Source organism: Salmo salar, chromosome 16 (assembly GCF_965601325.2).
Source record: "Salmo salar chromosome 16, fSalSal1, whole genome shotgun sequence".
Taxonomy (NCBI): domain Eukaryota; kingdom Metazoa; phylum Chordata; class Actinopteri; order Salmoniformes; family Salmonidae; genus Salmo; species Salmo salar.
The window spans coordinates 32,538,284-32,557,763 of NC_138306.1; the positions used below are offsets into that span (position 1 = coordinate 32,538,284).

A 19,480-nucleotide genomic window follows, 5' to 3' on the forward strand; every position below is an offset into this window, starting at 1 on the left:
AAAACAAGCCTGCCTGTTGTGTTTGAGACAAATAGAAGCCTAGTGGCATGTTAAGAATGGAAAGATCGTGTCCTCCGTGTCGTGGGGTGGTTTTGGGGAGTAAAGTGCTTGGTGTTGAGTGAAGCTATGGAGGGGTGGGGGTCTCTACCTTAGATTGAGCTGCGCTAAGGTGGTCATTTCAATTTAAAAGGACCCAATGTAAAAGGACCCATGAGCACCAATGTGAAATTGTATGGTTTGTTAAACTTTGAAAACAATGTTTTTGATTGGCATACATTTTAAGAGAAATAAAGTCTCAGCACAATTCCAGAATTGCCCAGGTGGAAATGCAAGGAAGTACTGATATATTTAGTTTTTCTCACCCCCTACTCGTTGAACTGTGTATGTGAGTTCGGTGTAATGATTAATGGTAGACTAAACAAATACAGCTAGTTGGGTAAATCCCCTGGGACATGCACCGATATCCAGGATCCAGTTGTCAGGCCTGTGTGCGTCTGATAACCCTGTGTCAGTGTGTTGCCAGGCATCTTATCTCTGTATGACCCAGATGACTTACATTGTCCTGGGATAGTTACAGTACCTTCGGAAAGTATTCAGACCCCTTGACTTATTCCACAATACGAATTCAACCACCCCCTGGGACTTTAAAACGCTAGCGGATTTCCTGGAAACTGAGGAGTACATTCACATTTGAAGATGTCTTTCAAAGTATAAATACCCTTCTTACCAAGGATCTGATATAAATGGTTTCTTACACACTAAGAATAATTTATTACGCCATATTGGAGACTATGAATGCTATTTAAGATCAGCTTCATGCCTTTCTGTATCTTTCCACACATTTACTGAGTATGCTATAATGCAGGTTTGGGTATGCGGCCTGCGACCTGATTCAATACGGCCCGCGGAATCATGCTCAGATCACATAGAATTTGCGATAGTAAAGTTTTCAAAAACGTATTTTATTATTCAAATTAAAAGCCCAATGAATACTAGCCTTTCTAATGATTTAACTCCCACCGCTTGTGGTACATGCTTTTTGAAGGCACGTATAAATAACAAATGCACGAGGACAGACGGTGACTGACAGGCTGACACACACGTCAGTTAGAAATAGTAGCTAGCTAGAAAATGCGCAAAAATGAGTTTTTCAAAGAAAAGGCAAGTAGACAATGAATATAGGGTGTTCCAGTAAGAGTGGACAATGACATTTTTCTTTATTGAGCTATCAGGGAAAGCTGTGTGTGAAGAGCGCATCGCTGTCTTGAAAGACTACAACTTGTCCCGACACTTCCAGACGAAGCATGCAGTGAAATATAGGAATATGTCTTCTGAGCAGAGGGCAAGTACATCGAAAGAGTTGCTTTCTCAGTTGAAAAAAGCAGGAAGGACTAGCTGCGTACTGTCCCACAAAATTGCTAAACATAGCAAGCCATTCACTGAGGGCGAATTCATTAAAGAATGTTTAATTGACTCTGCAGGAATACTTTGCCCCGACAAGAAAGAGCTGTTTGAAAATGTTTCCCTGTCAAGACGAGCAGTGACACGGTGTGTTGAAATACAAGGTAAAGGATTTCACCTATTTCTCCTTGGCCCTGGATGAGGACAGTGATGCAGGTGACACAGCGCAGTTGTTGATATTCTTACGAGGCATAACCCCATGAACCCCAGACTAGGAAATTACAGAGGAGCTTTCTTCAGTACAGTCAATGAAAAGCACAACCACAGGGAAAGATTTATTGCAGGAGGTTAATAAGTGTGTGGCAAAGCTGGGACTGAGTTTTGAAAAGTTATCCAGTGTGATAAGGAAAAAAACGTTGGCCTTTTCAAAAGGACACAAGATCAAGTAGCTGAGCTGAACCCAGATCAGACAATTATTTTCCTGCATTGCATTATTCATCAGGAGGTGCTCTGTAAATGTGTTCTAAAAATGAGCCATGTTGTGGATACTGTCACTAAAGTGGTAAATTTCATAAGAGCAAAATCTTTAAACCACAGGCAGTTTGTCTCACTGTTGGAAGAGACAGAGACAGGTCATGCAGATCTCCCCTACCACACAAACGTGAGATGGCTGAGTTTGGGGAAAGTGCTTCAAAGGTTGTGGGACCTGAAGTCTGAGATTGCTAAGTTTTTGCAAATGAAAGGAAAATATGTGGATTTCTTTCAACTGCAAGACAAAGAATGGTTGGCTGATTTTGCCTTCACCGTGGACATCGTGGCCGTCATGAATGATCTAAATTCCAAACTACAAGGGAAGGGCGTTTTTGCACATCAGATGTACAGCCTTGTCAAAGCCTTCAAGGGGGAATTACTCCTGACCCTCCAACGATCTCACCCACCTTCCGACACTCTTAGTCTGTTCCCTATCAGATGACCAGCGGGAGAAGTACACATCGCTGCTGCGTGCTTTGAACGGTGAGTTTTCTCGTCGTTTTGAGGATTTCAAAGTGTTGTAAAATGACATGCTGTTGGTTTCCTCTCCTTTCACCTTCAATGTGGATAACGCTCCCACTGACCTGCAACTTGAGCCTATTGATCTTCGGTCTGATGCAGTGATTGGAGAACTATTCAAAACAATGTCACTGACGAGGTTCTATGCATCTCTCGATGAACAAAACTTTCCAAAGATTAGGTGTCATGCTCAGAAGATGTTTGTACTGTTTGTTCACATACAGTTGAAGTTGGACACTTAGGTTGGAGTCATTAAAACTCGTTTTTCAACCACTCCACAAATTTCTTGTTAACTATAGTTTTGGCAAGTCGGTTAGGACATCTACTTTGTGCATGACACAAGCAATTTTTCCAACAATTGTTTATAGATAGATTATTTCACTGTATGTAAACTTCCAGTGAAGTTTACATTTACATTTAAGTCATTTAGCAGACGCTCTTATCCAGAGCGACTTACAGTAAGTTGACTGTGCCTTTTAAACAGCTTGGAAAATTCCAGAAAATGATGTCATGGCTTTAAAAGCTTCTGATAGGCTAATTGACATCATTTGAGTCAATTGGAGGTGTACCTGTGGATGTATTTCAAGGCCTACCTTCAAACTCAGTGCCTCTTTGCTTGACATCATGGGAAAATCAAAAGAAATCAGCCAAGACCTCAGAAAAATAAATTGTAGACCTCCACAAGTTTGGTTCATCCTTGGGAGCAATTTCTAAATGCCTGAAGGTAGCACGTTCATCTGTACCAACAATAGTACGCAAGTATAAACACCATGGGACCACGCAGCCGTCATACCGCTCAGGAAGGAGACACATTCTGTCTCCTAGAGATTAACGTACTTTGGTGCGAAAAGTGCAAATCAATCCCAGAACAACAGAAAAGGACCTTGTGAAGATGCGGGAGGAAACGGATACAAAAGTATCCGTATCCACAGTAAATGAGTCCTATATTGACATAACCTGAAAGGCCGCTCAGCAAGGAAGAAGCCACTGCTCCAAAACTGCCATAAAAAAGCCAGACTACGGTTTGCAACCCAACATGGGGACAAAGATCGTACTTTTTGGAGAAATGTCCTCTGGTCTGATGAAACAAAAATAGAACTGTTTTGCCATAATGACCATCGTTATGTTTGAAGGAAAAAGGGGGAGGCTTGCAAGCCGAAGAACACCATCCCAACCGTGAAGCATGGGGGTGGCAGCATCATGTTGTGGGGGTGCTTTGCTGCAGGAGAGACTGTACACTTCACAAAATAGATGGCTTCATGAGGGAGGAAAATTATGTGGATATATTGAAGCAACATCTCAAGACATGTCAGGAAGTTGAGGCTTGGTCGCAAATGGGTCTTCCAAATGGACAATGACCCCAAGCATACTTCCAAAGTTGTGGCAAAATGGCTTAAGGACAACAAAGTCAAGGTATTGGAGTGGCCATCAGAAAGCCCTGATCTCAATCCTATAGGAAATTTGTGGGCAGAACTGAAAAGGTGTGTGCGAGCAATGAGGCCTACAAACCTGACTCAGTTACACCAGCTCTGTCAGGAGGAATGGGCCAAAATTCACCCAACTTATTGTGGGAACCTTGTGGAAGGCTACCTGAAACATTGACCCAAGTTAAACAATTTAAAGGCAATGCTACCCAATACTAATTGAGTGTATGTAAACTTCTGACCCACTGGGAATGTGATGAAAGGAATAAAAGTTTAAATAAATCATCCTCTACTGTTATTCTGACGTTTCACATTCTTAAAATAAGGTGGTGATCCTAACTTACCTAAAACAGGGGGAATTTTTACTGGGATTAAATGTCAGGAATTGCGAAAAATTGAGTTTAAATGTATTTGGCAAAGGTGTAGGTAAACTACCGACTTCAGCTGTACATAGGTTGACCCAGACATTTTCAGTGATGAAATATAACACGTCAAGGCACAGGTCGTCTCTTACTGACTCTCACCTCTCAGCAATCCTACGCATAGCGACGCCAGAAACTATACGTGACTTCACTGCTCTAGTCAATGCCCATCAGAGACTTCACTGCTCTAGTCAATGCCCATCAGAGACTTCACTGCTCTAGTCAATTCCCATCAGAGACTTCACTGCTCTAGTCAATTCCCATCAGAGACTTCACTGCTCTAGTCAATGCCCATCAGAGACTTCACTGCTCTAGTCAATGCCCATCAGAGACTTCACTGCTCTAGTCAATTCCCATCAGAGACTTCACTACTAGTAGTAGTTAAAATGTAATGTTGAGCTCTCTTGTGTTTTTGTGCATACCCGCTAACAAGAGTTCTGTCCGTCGTGCTGAATGCAGTGTACTTTTCCCTCCGTGTAGTTTGTTGCATGTTTAATAATGAAAATACCTACCAAAAGGAGAACATGGATATGGTTTATTTCTGTGCATATTAAAATAGTAAAATAAGTAGCATATCTGGATGTGATTTACAGTAGATATATCTGTCAACAAAGTCATACACATGATGTATACTCCTGTAATATGATTCTGGCCCGCGATGGCAAAAATATATTTTAGTGTGGCCCTCGATGGAAAGTATTTGCCCAGGCCTGCTATAGTTTGTCCAAACAATAATGCACATTTTTTTAGGAGTCATTCCATAAAATAATTAATATTGTAATCTATTTGGTGACACTATTGACTCTTCTATAACACGCCAAGGAACAGAAGCCTCTGGGCAGTGGTGTCAAGTACTTAACTAAAAATACTTTAAAGCACTACTTAAGTAGTTTTTTTGGAGTATCTGTACTGTACTTTACTACTTATGTTTTTGACTACTTTTACTTCACTACATTCCTAAAGAAAATATTGTACCTTTTTATTCAGTACATTTTTCTTGACAGCCAAAAGTACTCGTTACATTTTGAATACTTAGCAGGACAGGAAAATTAGTCAAGTTCATGCACTTATCAAGAGAACAAGTGGTCATCCCTACTGCCTCTGGTGGACTCAGTAAACACATGCGTCTTTTGTAAATAATGTTTGAGTGTGCCCCTGGCTATCCATATGTTTTAAAAACAAGAAAATGGTGCAGCCTGCTTTGCCCCTTTACCCCTACCTACATTTACAGTACCAGCCAGAAGTTTGGACACACGTACTCATTCAAGGGTTTTTCTTTATTTTTTACTATTTTCTATATTGTAGAATAATAGTGAAGACCTCAAACTATGAAAGAACACATGGAATCATGTAGTAACCAAAAAAGGGTTAAACAAATCTTAACGCTATAGCATACAATAACATTTCAGACGATTCTGTGCATGGAACTTTGTGGCAACAGTTTGGGGAAGGCCCTTTCCTGTTTCAGCATGACAATGCCCCCGTGCACAAAGCGAGGTCCATACAGAAATGGTTTGCCGAGATTGATGTGGAAGAACTTGACTGGCCTGCACAGAGCCCTGACCTTAACGCCATTGAACACCTTTGGAATAAATTGGAATGCCGACTGCGAGCCAGGCCTAATCTCCCAACATCACTAATGCTCTTGTGGCTGAATGGAAGCAAGTCCCCACAGCAATGTTCCAACATCTAGTGGAAAACCTGCCCAGAAGAGTGAAGGCTGTTAAATAAAATTGTTTTTGTCACATACACGTGTTTAGCAGCTGTTATTGCAGGTGTAGCAAAATGCTTGTTTCTAGCTCCAACAGTACAGTAATATCTAACAAGTAATATCTAACAATACACACAATCTAAAGTAAAGGAATGGAATTAAGAATATATAAATATTTGGATGAGCAATGTAAGAGCGGCTGTTATAGCAGCAAAAGGGGACCAACTTCATATCAATGCCCATGATTTTGGAATGAGATGTTTGACGAGCAGGTGTCCACATACTTTTGATCATGTAGTGTATGTGCATATGTCCTGGTGTATGTGTTTCTGTGCACTGAATAGAAGTGCTCTAAAGGAGATGTAGAATGATGTGTCTTTCGTACGTTGGATGCTGATCCCCTGATCTCTTGTTCCACTCCGTTTCATTGTGTAGACCGATTGTCTATTTGGTGTATGTTGATTCCTGGTCAGCCAGGCTGAGCCTCGGTGTGGGGTTTCCCCTTGATGCTAATGAGATGATCTGATGTGGTTAACAGACCTTGATTTGATTCACCTCGACTGCCTCGCTTACTCCATTTACTGGATCTGACCAACTACTAATCGCCAAAGAAGCTACTCAGCCAATCACTGTCATCAAGTATCAATGTCAGCTAGTTCTCCTGCACATTCTAGCGTGCAGAATGGGATTCTTCACAGGTTGATCATGTCAGGACCTGTTAGAAACCCTCGGTGACAGTCATGGTTGTGACATGGGGGGGGGAACATGTTTATTGACAGCGTCTTTGTTTGTTTACTTAATTCTTTGTGGTGTGGTTGTGTTTTATGAAAACTAGGTTTGTGTGCATATTTGTGCACATCTTTCTATTTTGAACTAAACACAAGTCTCCCCGTGTGTGTAATGAAGTGGTACATTTGGATCTAAGCGGAACACATGAAAGTAATTCGAGTTTAATCTGAGTGAAATCTGAATGCGCGGCGAGAGAAGCTTGGGCTGAAAATAATAGCTGGATTAACATCTCGATTAAGGCTTTCCTCTCCCTGTAAATGTGCAGCGCATACGGAAGGAGGTGTGTGTGTATGTTGTTGCAACTGTTTGACTAATATCCTGCGTGCGCATGATGTCGAAGACGTTAAAAACAAGTCTGCCTCCAGGAGAAAGGCAGTGGCCTGGGTTATGGGGAAAAGCCCATTGAGAAACAGTTTTGCGTAAACCAGTCTTACAAGCTGTTTGCATTTGCATATACCCATCTATTCTCACTCCACTGCATCAGACTCTGTGCTCTACTGATTTATTAGTCACTGTAGTTTTCAGCATGTTGTTGCAACTGTTAGACTAATATCCTGCTGTTTTTCTGATGGCATACTGCCGACAGTGACTGCTGTCCCTTTAGGCTATTATTGACATAACTTTCATTCCTCAGCGTAAAGTGCAGCCATATACCTAATCAGGTTAAGTACTTGAACTAGAGCAGTGTCACCTTGAGCGTGATCATAAGCTTGCAGCTAGGTTCTCAAGTCCCTTTTGCCCGTCCTGTCCTCTGTTAAACATTTTCAAGGTGCACTGTTAAGAATGAGACTTGGGGTCATCACACAAGTTTGACCTGATCACAAGGTTCACGGAGTCACTCATCTCTGTAATTTTAGTTAGAGGCTTGAGCCGACAAAAAGCAGTTCCATTAGATGTTTTAGTCTTGCGGAGTGAGACTATGCAGGCAAGGGCCTCAGAATCTATGATGACGATATAGAGTAAGAACAGTGTTTCTGAGGGGGTTATGAGCGTTCATTTCCTGTTTGGTGCATCATGCTCTGCGGTGTCTGGGTATTTATTGTAAACCGTTTACAACATCGATAGACAGTCTGGCACGCTAAGACAGGTAGGGATTTGTCATGGATGAATGACTCAAGGCTGATAAGGATCATCTCTCATTGTGTTGTGTTATTTCAGACTTCAGTTGTGATTATGAGGAAAAATATTAAGGGCAGAATTGAGAAGTTAACATTTTCTTTTCTTAGGGTCTCTTGAGTTTCCAGTTTATTACTCAAAGCTATTTTGGGGTCCTATTCATGATATGTAATGGCAGTAGTAGAGAAAACAAATACAGTACCAGCCAAAAGTTTGGACACCGACTCATTCAAGGGATTTTGTTTATTTTAACTATTTTCTACATTGTAGAATAATAGTGAAGACAAACTATAAAATAACTTATGGAATCATGGAGTAACCAAACAAGAGATTCTTGAAAGTAGCCACCCTTTGCCTTGATGAGAGCTTTGCACACTCTTGGCATTCTATCAACCAGCTTCATGAGGAATGGTTTTCCAGCAGTCTTGAAGGAGTTCCCACATATGCTGAGCACTTGTTGGCTGCTTTTCTTTCACTCTGCGGTCCAACTCATCCCAAACCATCTCAATTGGGTTGAGGTTGGGGGATTGTGGAGACCAGGTCATCTGATGCAGTAACCCATCACTCTCCTTCTTGGTCAAATAGCCCTTACACAGCCTGGAGGTGTGTTTTGGGTCATTGTCCTGTTGAAAAACAAATGATAGTCCCATTAAGCGCAAACCAGATGGGATGGCATATCACTGCAGAATGCTGTAGTAGCCATGCTGGTTAAGTGTGCCTTGAATTCTAAATAAATCGCAGACCGTGTCACCAGCAAAGCACCATCACACCACCTCCTTCATGCTTCACGGTGTGAACCATACATGCAGAGATCATTCGTTCACCTACTCTGTCTCATAAAGACACAGCGGTTGGAACCAAAAATCTCACATTTGGACTCATCAGACCAAAGGACAGATTTCCACCGGTCTAATGTCCAATGCTCGTGTTTCTTGGCCCAAGCAAGTCTCTTCTTCTTATTCTTATTGTCCTTTAGTAGTGGTTTCTTTGCAGCAATTCGACCATGAAGGCCTGATTCACGCAGTCTCCTCTGAACAGTTGATGTTGGGATGTGTCTGTTACTTGAACTCTGAAGCATTTATTTGGGCTGCAATTTCTGAGGCTGGTAACTCTAATGAACTTATCCTCTGCAGCAGAGGTAACTCTGGGTCTTCCTTTCCTGTGGCGGTCCTCATGAGAGCCACTTTCATCATAGCGTTTGATTTTTTTTTGCGACTGCACTTGAAGAAACTTCCAGTTCTTGAAATTGTCCATATTGACTGACCTTCATGTCTTAAAGTCATGATGGACATAATATGGACTTGGTCTTTTACCAAATAGGGCTATCTTCTGTATACCCCCCCTACCTCGTCACAATGCACCTGATTTGCTCAAACGCATTAAGAAGGAAAGAAATTCCACAAATTAGTTTTTAACAATGCAAACCTGTTAATTGAAATGCATTCCAGGTGACTACCTCATGAGCTGGTTGAGAGAATGCCAAGAGTGTGCAAAGCTGTCAAGGCAAAGGGAAGAAAGGGAAGAATCTCACATATAAAATATTTTTGGATTTGTTACTACATGATTCCACATTAGTTTTTTCATAGTTTAGATGTATTCACTATTATTCTACAATGTAAAAAATTAAGAAAATCCCTTGAATGAGTAGGTGTGTCCAAAATTTTGACTGGTACTGTACATGCAATTTATGAGTTGGAAACAATGTGTTGGTCTTGCTGGAAGAGGGAGAGGCAGGAAGAGTGTGATGTCAGTCAGGGAAGAGTAGAGGAAGCCAGAGAAGGAGGAGGAGAGGGCTGCTGACAGGGAGGTTGACCGCCTTCCCATTTCCTGGCGGCGCCGCTGCTCTGCGCTCTCTCTCTCTCTCCTCTGAGTTTGAGAGAGGGGCCAGAGATTAAACTTCAGACGAGTAGACGCTGCTGGATCGCCGTCCGTGGATCTATCTATGTCCATCTCTTTTAAGGTGGTTCTCATTAAACCCAAGGAACCTTCTCCTGGTCTGGGTGGTCAATACTGAGAGGAAGCCACATATCGATAAAAAGATGTACAGTGGATATGGAGGTACCTTTTCCTCTTTAATCTGATTTTAAAGTGGGGCTTGTGGACTTGACCATTTATACAAATATTATAGTTGTATTTTGTTCTAGGCTACGAAGGAATTTTGAAGTACAGGATGTTAGTTTTGTCTATAGTGTTGTTACTCTTGTTTTGGAATGGTGGTGATTGTGGTGAGTCAAACGTCAGTCACTCGCTGCTTGTATTGGGTTTTGTAGTATTTCACACCGTGTGAAGCATCTTGTAAAATGTTACCTCTCATTTAACCCCCACCAGTGTGTGTTCCCATTGATTGATTGTGAATGTTTAGTTTTCATTTTGTGGGTGTTTTATCAGCCTGTGTGATTTCTTACACCCTCAATATATGTTCCCTCACTATCTCTTTCTGTTTGAGGCTAAATTCCTTTGCTTTGGCTTCACATTGTCCTACTTGTCAGGGCTGAAGTTGGATCTGCCTTACACTGCCCTGAAAACAGGGGGAAGAAAACCTTCCTCCATTTTCTTCTCGTGGAGTCCATTATGAAACTGAAAGCCCTGGAGTTGGAGAATGATAGTGTTCCTCCTCCTCATAGCTCTGGCCACATTGTCTCAGTCTAAGTCCCTGGTGTTGGTCTATATACGCCTATGGTTTGTGGACGAGGGGGATGACTGCAGTTTGTGTTAACATCCAGGTGGTCTCCCACTACATGTCCAAATGAATGTGGTTTAATTTGGTCCGTGGGGAGGAAAAAAACCACCGGCCCCACAGATCCATCTTTGGTGGCGTTGAGGTAGACCAGCTGTTCCCAGGGGTGGTGTGTGGACACGGACACCTCAGTGTTCAGTGCTGTGGCTGTCAGTGACGTAGTAGTAATCCCTAGGGGAGGTCCATAAGTGTGTGTTGCGTGATTTCCCCTCACTTTAGGTGTGGTCACACTCTAGTCAGGGCCTGTTGCTGTGGAGATTTGAAGAACATTATTTCACAGTTTTTCAAACCAGACCCTCATGGCCAGTGTTGTAAACATACTCATGGACTTTGAGACAATGAACAGTGACTAGGGGGCTTGACTGAGTCAGTACTGAGATGAGTCGTAAACAGTTGGGTTTTAATTACAAATCTCTTCATTTAGTGGAAGTGTTAGATAAGAGTCAAGCAGACGTGGAGGGATGGAGAAGGGAATGGCGGGAAGGGATTAGAGGTCGACCGATTATGATTTTTCAACGCCGATACCGCTACTGATTATTGGAGGACCAAAAAAAAAGCAGATACCGATTAATCGGCCGTTTTTTTTTATTTGTATTTATTTATTTATTTGTAGTAATGACAATTACAACAATACTGAATGAACACTTATTTTAACTTAATATAATAGATCAATAAAATCAATTTAGCCTCAAATAAATAATGAAACATGTTCAATTTGGTTTAAATAATGCAAAAACAAAGTGTTGGAGAAGAAAGTAAAAGTGCAATATGTGCCATGTAAAAAAGCTAACGTTTAAGTTCCTTGCTCAGAACATGAGAACATATGAAAGCTGGTGGTTCCTTTTAACATGAGTCTTCAATATTCCCAGGTAAGAAGTTTTAGGTTGTAGTTATTATAGGAATTATAGGACTATTTCTCTCTATACGATTTGTATTTCATATACCTTTGACTATTGGATGTTCTTCTAGGCACTTTAGTATTGCCAGTGTAACAGTATAGCTTCCGTCCCTCTCCTCGCTCCTACCTGGGCTTTAACCAGGAACACATCGACAAAAGCCACCCTCGAATCAGCGTTACCCATGTAGAGCAAGGGGAAACAACTACTCCAAGTCTCAGAGCGAGTGACGTTTGAAACACTATTAGCGCGCACCCACTAACTAGCTAGCCATTTCACATCGGTTACACCAGCCTCATCTTGGGAGTTGACAGGCTTGAAGTCATAAACAGCGCAATGCATTGCGAAGGGCTGCTGGCAAAACGCACGAAAGTGCTGTTTGAATGAATGCTTACGAGCCTGCTACAGCCTACCATCTCTCAGACTGCTCTATCAAATCATAGACTTAATTATAACATAACACACAGAAACACAAGCCGTAGGTCATTAATATGGTCGAATCTGGAAACTATCATCTCTAAAACAAAACGTTATTCCTGTTACATTGCACAACCTTCAATGTTATAATTACGTAAAATTCTGGCAAATTAGTTTGCAATGAGCCAGGCGGCCCAAACTGTTGCATATACCCTGACTGCGTGCAATGAACGCAAAATGACACAATTTCATCTGGTTAATATTGCCTGCTAACCTGGATTTCTTTTAGCTAAATATGCAGGTTTAAAAATATATACTTCTGTGTATTGATTTTAAGAAAGGCATTGATGTTTATGGTTAGGTACAGTCGTGCAGCGATTGTGCTTTTTTCGCAAATGAGCTTTTGTTAATCATCCCCCTTTTGGCGAAGTCGGCTGTCTTTGTTAGGAAGAAATAGTCTTCACAGTTCGCAACGCGCCAGGCGGCCCAAACTGCTGCATATACCCTGACTCTGTTTGCAAGAGAAGTGACACATTTTCCTTAGTTAAAAGAAATTCATGTTAGCAGGCAATATTAACTAAATATGCAGGTTTAAAAATAAATACTTGTGTATTGATTTTAAGAAAGGCATTGATGTTTATGGTTGGAGCAACGTGTACCTAAGCTATTATATGCAACACAGGACAGGCTAGATAAACTAGTAATATCATCAGCCATGTGTAGTTAACTAGTGATTTATGATTGATTGTTTTTTATAAGATAAGTTTAATGCTAGCTAGCAACTTACCTTGGCTTCTTACTGTATTCGCGTAACAGGCAGGCTCCTCGTGGAGTGCAATGTAAAGCAGGTGGTTAGAGCGTTGGACTAGTTAACCGTAAGGTTGCAAGATTGAATCCCTGAGCTGACAAGGTAAAAATCTGTCGTTCTGCCCCTGAACAAGGCAGTTAACCCACCATTCCTAGGCCGTCATTGAAAATAAGAATGTGTTCTTAACTGACTTGCCTAGTTAAATAAAGGTTTAAAAAAAAGAAAATCGGCCAAATCGCCGTCCAAAAATACCGATTTCCGATTGTTATGAAAACTTGAAATCGGCCCTAATTAATCGGCCATTCCAATTAATCAGTCGACCTCTAGAAGGGATCTAGTGGGTATTTGTTTAGGCGCTGGCAGAGAGAATGGAAGGGATGTAGTGGGTCTTTGTTTAGGCGCTGGCAGAGAGAATGGAAGGGAAGGGATCTAGTGGGTCTTTGTTTAGGCGCTGGCAGAGAGAATGGAAGGGAAGGAAAAGGACACGTGTGTGTGTGTGTGTGTGTGTGTGTGTGTAGTTGACGTTTGCATACACTTATATTGGAGTCATTAAAACTCGTTTTTCAAACACTCAACAAATTTCTTGTTAACAAACTATAGTTTTGGCAAGTCGGTTAGGACATCTACTTTGTGCATGACACAAGTAATTTTTCCAACAATTGGTTACAGACAGATTATTTCACTTATAATTCACTGTATCACAATTCCAGTGGGTCAGAAGTTTTCATACACTAAGTTGACTGTGCCTTTAAACAGCTTGGAAAATTCCATAAAATGATGCCATGGCTTTAGAAGCTTCTGATAGTCTAATTGCCATCATTTGAGTCAATTGGAGGTGTACCTGTGGATGTATTTCAAGGCCTACCTTCAAACTCAGTGCCTCTTTGCTTGACATCATGGGAAAATCAAAAACAATTGTAGACCTCCACAAGTCTGGTTCATCCTTGGGAGCAATTTCCAAATGCCTGAAGGTAGCATGTTCATCTGTACAAACAATAGTACGCAAGTAGAAACACCATGGGACCATGCAGCCGTCATACCACTCAGGAAGGAGACGCGTTCTGTCTCCTAGAGATGAACGTACTTTGGTGCGAAAAGTTTAAATCAATCCCAGAACAACAGAAAAGGACCTTTTGAAGATGCTGGAGGAAACGGGTACAAAAGTATCCGTATCCACAGTAAAACGAGTCCTATATCGACATAACCTGAAAGGCCACTCAGCAAGGAAGAAGCCACTGCTCCAAAACCGCCATAAAAAAGACTACGTTTGCAACTGCACATGGGGACAAAGAAATGTCCTCTGGTCTGATGAAACAAAAAAATAACTGTTTGACTATAATGACCATTGTATGTTTGGAGGAAAAAGGGGGAGGCTTGCAAGCTGAAGAACACCATCCCACTGTTAAGCACGGGGGTGGCAGCGTCATGTTGTGGGGGTTCTTTGCTGCAGGAGGGACTGGTACACTTCACAAGATAGATGGCATCATGAGGACAGAAATGTATGTGGATATATTGAAGCAACATCTCAAGACATCAGTCAGGAAGTTAAAGCTTGGTCGCAAATGGGTCTTCCAAATGGACAATGACCCCAAGCATACTTCCAAAGTTGTGGCAAAATGGCTTAAGGACAACAAAGTCAAGGTATTGGAGTGGCCATCACAAAGCCCGGACCTCAATCCTATAGAAAATTTGTGGGCAGAACTGAAAAAGCATGTGCAAGCAATGAGGCCTACAAACCTGACTCAGTTACACCAGCTCTGTCAGGAGGAATGGGCCAAAATTCACCCAACTTATTGTGGGAACCTTGTGGAAGGCTACCCAAAACGTTTGACCCAAGTTAAACAATTTAAAGGCAATGCTACCAAATACTAATTGAGTGTATGTAAACTTCTGACCCACTGGGAATGTGATGAAAGAAATAAAAGCTGAAATAAATCATTCTCTCTACTATTATTCTGACATTTCACATTCTTAAAATAAAGTGGTGATCCTAACTGACCTAAGACAGGGAATTTTTACAAGGATTAAATGTCAGGATTTGTAAAAAACTGAGTTTAAATGTATTTGGCTAAGGTGTATGTAAAATTCCGACTTCAACTGTATGTGTTTAGGGGCTTTCTCAGATAAAACAGACACATGACACCTGACTGGGGGCCATCAGGATCAGGAACCAACCTGCAGATAATATCCTGGATCGGGGGAGGGAGAGAGCAACAAGTAGCCTCTCATAATCCCAGTCATTTCAATATACACATCATTAGGTTCCTTATTAGCTTGTTATGCTTTCTTTTTTTTCTTTTTTTCAAGCTTATCCAAAGGTCAGTGATTAGAGAAAGCTGATGCTTAGCCCTACTGCTTGGGCATTTTATCATGCTTATTGTGTTATATACAATACCAGTCAAAAGTTTGGACACACCTACTCATTCATTTTCTTTATTACTGTTTTCTACATTGTAGAATAATATTGAAGACATCAAAACTATGAAATAACACATTTGGAATCATGTAGTAACCAAAAAAGTGTTAAACAAATGAAAATATATTTATATTGTAGATTCTTCAAAGTCACCACCCTTTGCCTTGATGACAGCTTTGTACAATCTTGGCATTCTCTCAACCAGCTTCATGATATAGTCCCCTGGAATGCTTTTCCAGCAGTCTTGAAGGAGTTCCCACATATGCTGAGCACTTGTTTGCTGCTACCTGGTTAAATAAAGGTGAAATAAATTTTAAAAACTCTGCGGGCCAACTCATCCCAAACCATCTCAATTGGGTTGAAGTCGGGGGATTGTGGAGGCCAGGTCATCTGATGCAGCACTCCATCACTCTCCTTATTGGTCAAATAGCCCTTACACAGCCTGGAAGTGTGTTTTGGGTTATTGTCCTGTTGAAAAGCAAATGATAGTCCCACTAAGCACAAATTACATTTTATTGGTCACATACACATTTTTAGCAGATGTTAATGCGAGTGTAGCGAAATGCTTGTACTTCTAGTTCTGACAGTGCAGTAATATCTAACTAGTAATCTAACAATTCCCCAACAACTACCTAATACACACAAATCTGAAGGGATGGAATAAGAATATGTACATATAAATAATGGATGAGCGATGACCGAGCGGCATAGGCAAGATGCAATAGATGGTATAAAATACAGTATATCCATATGAGATAAGTAATGTAAGATATGTGAACATGATTAAAGTGGCATTATTTAAAGTGACTAATGATCCATTTATTAAAGTGGCCAGTGACTTGAGTCTGTATGTTGGCAGCAGCTACTCTGTGTTAGCCATGGCTTTTTAACAGTCTGATGGTCTTGAAATCGAAGCTGTTTTTCAGTCTCTCGTTCTCAGCTTGATGCACCTGTACTGACCTCGCCTTCTGGATGGTTGCGGGGTGTACAGGCAGTGGCTCGGGTGGTTGCTGTCCTTGATGAACTTTTTGGCCTTCTTGTGACATCGGGTGCTGAAGGTGTCATGGAGGACAGGTAGTTTGTCCCCCGTGATGCGTTGTGCAGTCCTCACCACCCTCTGGAGAGCCTTGCGGTTGAGGGCGGTGCAGTTGCCGTACCAGGCTGTGATAGCCCGACAGGATGCTCTGAATTGTGCATCTGTAAAAGTTTTAGGGTTTTAGGTGACAAGCCACATTTTGTCAGCCTCCTGATGTTGAAGAGGCGCTGTTTTACCTTTTCCATGCTGTCTGTGTGGGTGGACTATTTCAGTTTGTCTGTGATGTGTACGCCGAGGAACTTAAAACTTTCCAGCTTCTCCACTGCTGTCCCGTCGATGTGGATAGGGGGGTGCTCACTCTGCTGTTTCCTGAAGTCCACGATCATCTCCTTCGTTTTGTTGACGTTGAGAGGTTGTTTTTCTGACACCACACTCCGAGGGTCCTCACCTCGTCCCTGTAGGCTGTCTCATTGTTGTTGGTAATCAAGCCCACTACTGTTGTCTTCTGCAAACTTGATGATTGAGTTGGAGGCGTGCATGGCCACGCAGTCATGGGTGAACAGGGAGTACAGGAAGGGGCTGAGAATGCCCCCTTGTGGGGCCCCAGTGTTAAGGATCAGCGAAGTGGAGATGTTGTTTCCTACCCTAACCACCTGGGGGCGGCCCGTCATAAAGGCCAGGACCCAATTGCACAGGGTGGGTTTGAGACCCAGGGCCACCAGCTTAATTTGGAGGGTACTATGGTGTTGAGTGCTGAGCTGTAGTCAATTAACTAGGTATTCCACTTGTCCAGATGGGATAGGGCGGTGTGCAGTGTGATGGCGATTGCATCTTCTGTGGACCTGTTTGGGCGGTATGCAAACTGAAGTGGGTCTAGGGTGGCCGGTAAGTTTGGGGGTGATATGATCCTTGACTAGTCTCTCAAAGCACTTCATGATAACAGAAGTGAATGCTAAGGGGCGATAGTAATTTAGTTATCTTTGCCTTCTTGGGTACAGGAACAATGGTGGACATCTTGAAGCATGTGGGCACAGCAGACTGGGACAGGGAGCGATTGAATATGTCCGTAAACACACCAGCCAGCTGGTCTGCTCTGAGGATGCGGCTAGGGATGCCGTCTGAGCCAGCAGCCTTACGTGGGTTATTACGTTTAAATGTCTTACTCACATCGGCCACGGAGATGGAGAGGGGGGCCCGCAGTCCTTGGCAGTGGGCCGCGTCAGTGTCACTGTATTATCCTCAATGCGGGCAAAGAAGGTGTTTAGCTTGTCTGGAAGCAAGACGCCAGTGTCAGTAACGTGGTTGGTTTTCTTTTTGTAGTCCGTAATTGCCTGTAGACCCTGCCACGTACGTCTCGTGTCTGAGCCGTTGAATTGCGACTCCACTTTGTCCCTATACTGACATTTTGCTTGTTTTATTGCCTTACGGAGGGAATAACTATGCTGTTTAAATTCAGCCATATTCCCCGTCATCTTTCCATGGTTAAATGCCGTGGTTCACGCTTTCAGTTTTGCGCGAATGCCGCCGTCTATCCGAGGTTTCTGGTTAGGGTAGGTTTTAATAGTCACAGTGCATACAACATCTCCAATGCACTTCCTTATAAACTCACTCACTGAACCAGCGTATAAATCAATGTTATTCGCTGAGGCTGCCCAGAACATTTCCCAGTCCGCGTGATCAAAACAATCTTGAAGGGTGGATTCCAATTAGTCAGACCAGCGTTGAATGGTTCTGAATGGTTCAGCGTTGAATGGTACATCATGTTTTAGTTTCTGCCTATAGGATGGTAGGAGCAAAATAGAGTCGTGGTCAGATTTGCCGAAGGAAGGAAGGAAGGGCGGGCGGGGGAGGGCCTTGTATGCATCGCGGAAGATAGAGTAGCAGTGTATTGCCCGCCCTACAATCAATGTGCGGAATGAGTTTAGATTCGTATCACTGCAGAATGTTGTGGTAGCCATGCTGGTTAAGTGTGCCTTGAATTCTAAATAAAGCACTGACTGTGTCACCAGCAAAGCACCCCCACACCATCACAGCACCTCCTCCATGCTTCACGGTGGGAACCACACATGAGGCGATCATCCGTACTCTACATCTCACAAAGACACTGTGGTTGGATTTTGCATTCATCAGACCAAAGGACAGATTTCCACCGCTCTAATGTCCATTGCTCGTGTTTCTTGGCCCAAGCAAGACTCTTCTTATTATTGGTGTCCTTTAGTAGTGGTTTCTTTGCAGCAATTCGACCATGAAGACCTGATTCATGCAGTCTCCTCTGAACAGTTGATGTTGGGATGTGTCTGTTACTTGAACTCTGTGAAGCATTTATTTGGGCTGTAATTTCTGAGGCTGGTAACCCTAATGGACTTATCCTCTGGAGCAGAGGTAACTCTGGGTCTTCCTTTCCTGTGGCGGTCCTCATAAGAGCCAGTTTCATCATAGCGCTTGATGGTTTTTGCGACTGCACTTGAAGAAACTTCTTGAAAGTTGACCTTCATGTCTTAAAGTAATGATGGACTGTCATTTATCTTTGCTTATTTGAGCTGTTCTTGCCATAATATGGACAAATAGGGCTGACTTCCAGGTGACTACATCATGAAGCTGGTTGAGAGAATGCCTAGTGTGTGCAAAGCTGTCAAGGCAAAGGGTGGCTACTTTCACACTTTTTTGGTTACAACATGATTCAATATGTGTTATTTCAGTGTTGATGTCTTCACTGTTATTCTACAATGTAGAAAATGGTAAAAATAAAGAAAAACCCTGGAATGTATAGGTGTGTCCAAACTTTTGACTGGTACTGTAGTTCCAGTCTATTTCCAATAATCCATAGATTTAATGGTTATGATAAGGTCGGTAAGTTATGTTTATACTGCATGTGGAGTTAGTGGATGACCCGGAACGGTCTACTGGCTGTGTTTTGAGGTGCTAAGTGCCGCTCTACTCTTGTGTTTGTTGCTACGCTGTCTGTCCCCAGTGTTGTTTTTAGAGCCGACTAGCCCTTTCCCTGTCCATCAGCTCAGTGTTGTATTAGGGAACTGGCATGCCCTTCCACCCCGTCACCCTACCCCCACTGCTGTTGCTGTTCAGTTCTGCGACACAGGCGGCTTCCCCCTCTGAGCGGTGTACAGGTCCTGTGTTCATCAGGGCCTGTGTGCCCCTTGGTTAGGAGACAGTAGACCCTGCTTATCTCCACCATGTTTGGAATGTCAGAGTGGAGTGGGGGACGGGCTGGTTGATGAGGGGTGCAGCCTGTATCCGAA

At 42.5% G+C, this 19,480-nt stretch overlaps 1 protein-coding gene across 5 annotated transcripts in view; it reads left to right on the forward strand.

Moving 5' to 3' along the window:
* ripor1 (RHO family interacting cell polarization regulator 1) overlaps positions 1 to 19,480 on the forward strand; it is a 135,275-nt gene that overhangs the window by 82,808 nt on the left and 32,987 nt on the right. Inside the window, exon 1 of one of the 5 annotated variants that reach the window (XM_014149067.3) lies at positions 2,000 to 2,415. The exons of 3 other annotated variants lie outside the window; for them this stretch is intronic. Coding sequence is in view for 1 of the 2 variants with exons in the window: in XM_014149062.3 (XP_014004537.1) it covers positions 9,953 to 9,971 (19 nt within the window). In the remaining variant the exon portion in view is untranslated. Of the gene's footprint in view, positions 1 to 1,999; positions 2,416 to 9,759; positions 9,972 to 19,480 lie in introns of those variants that run through there. One more of the 5 variants, XM_014149062.3, reaches the window with a different exon arrangement.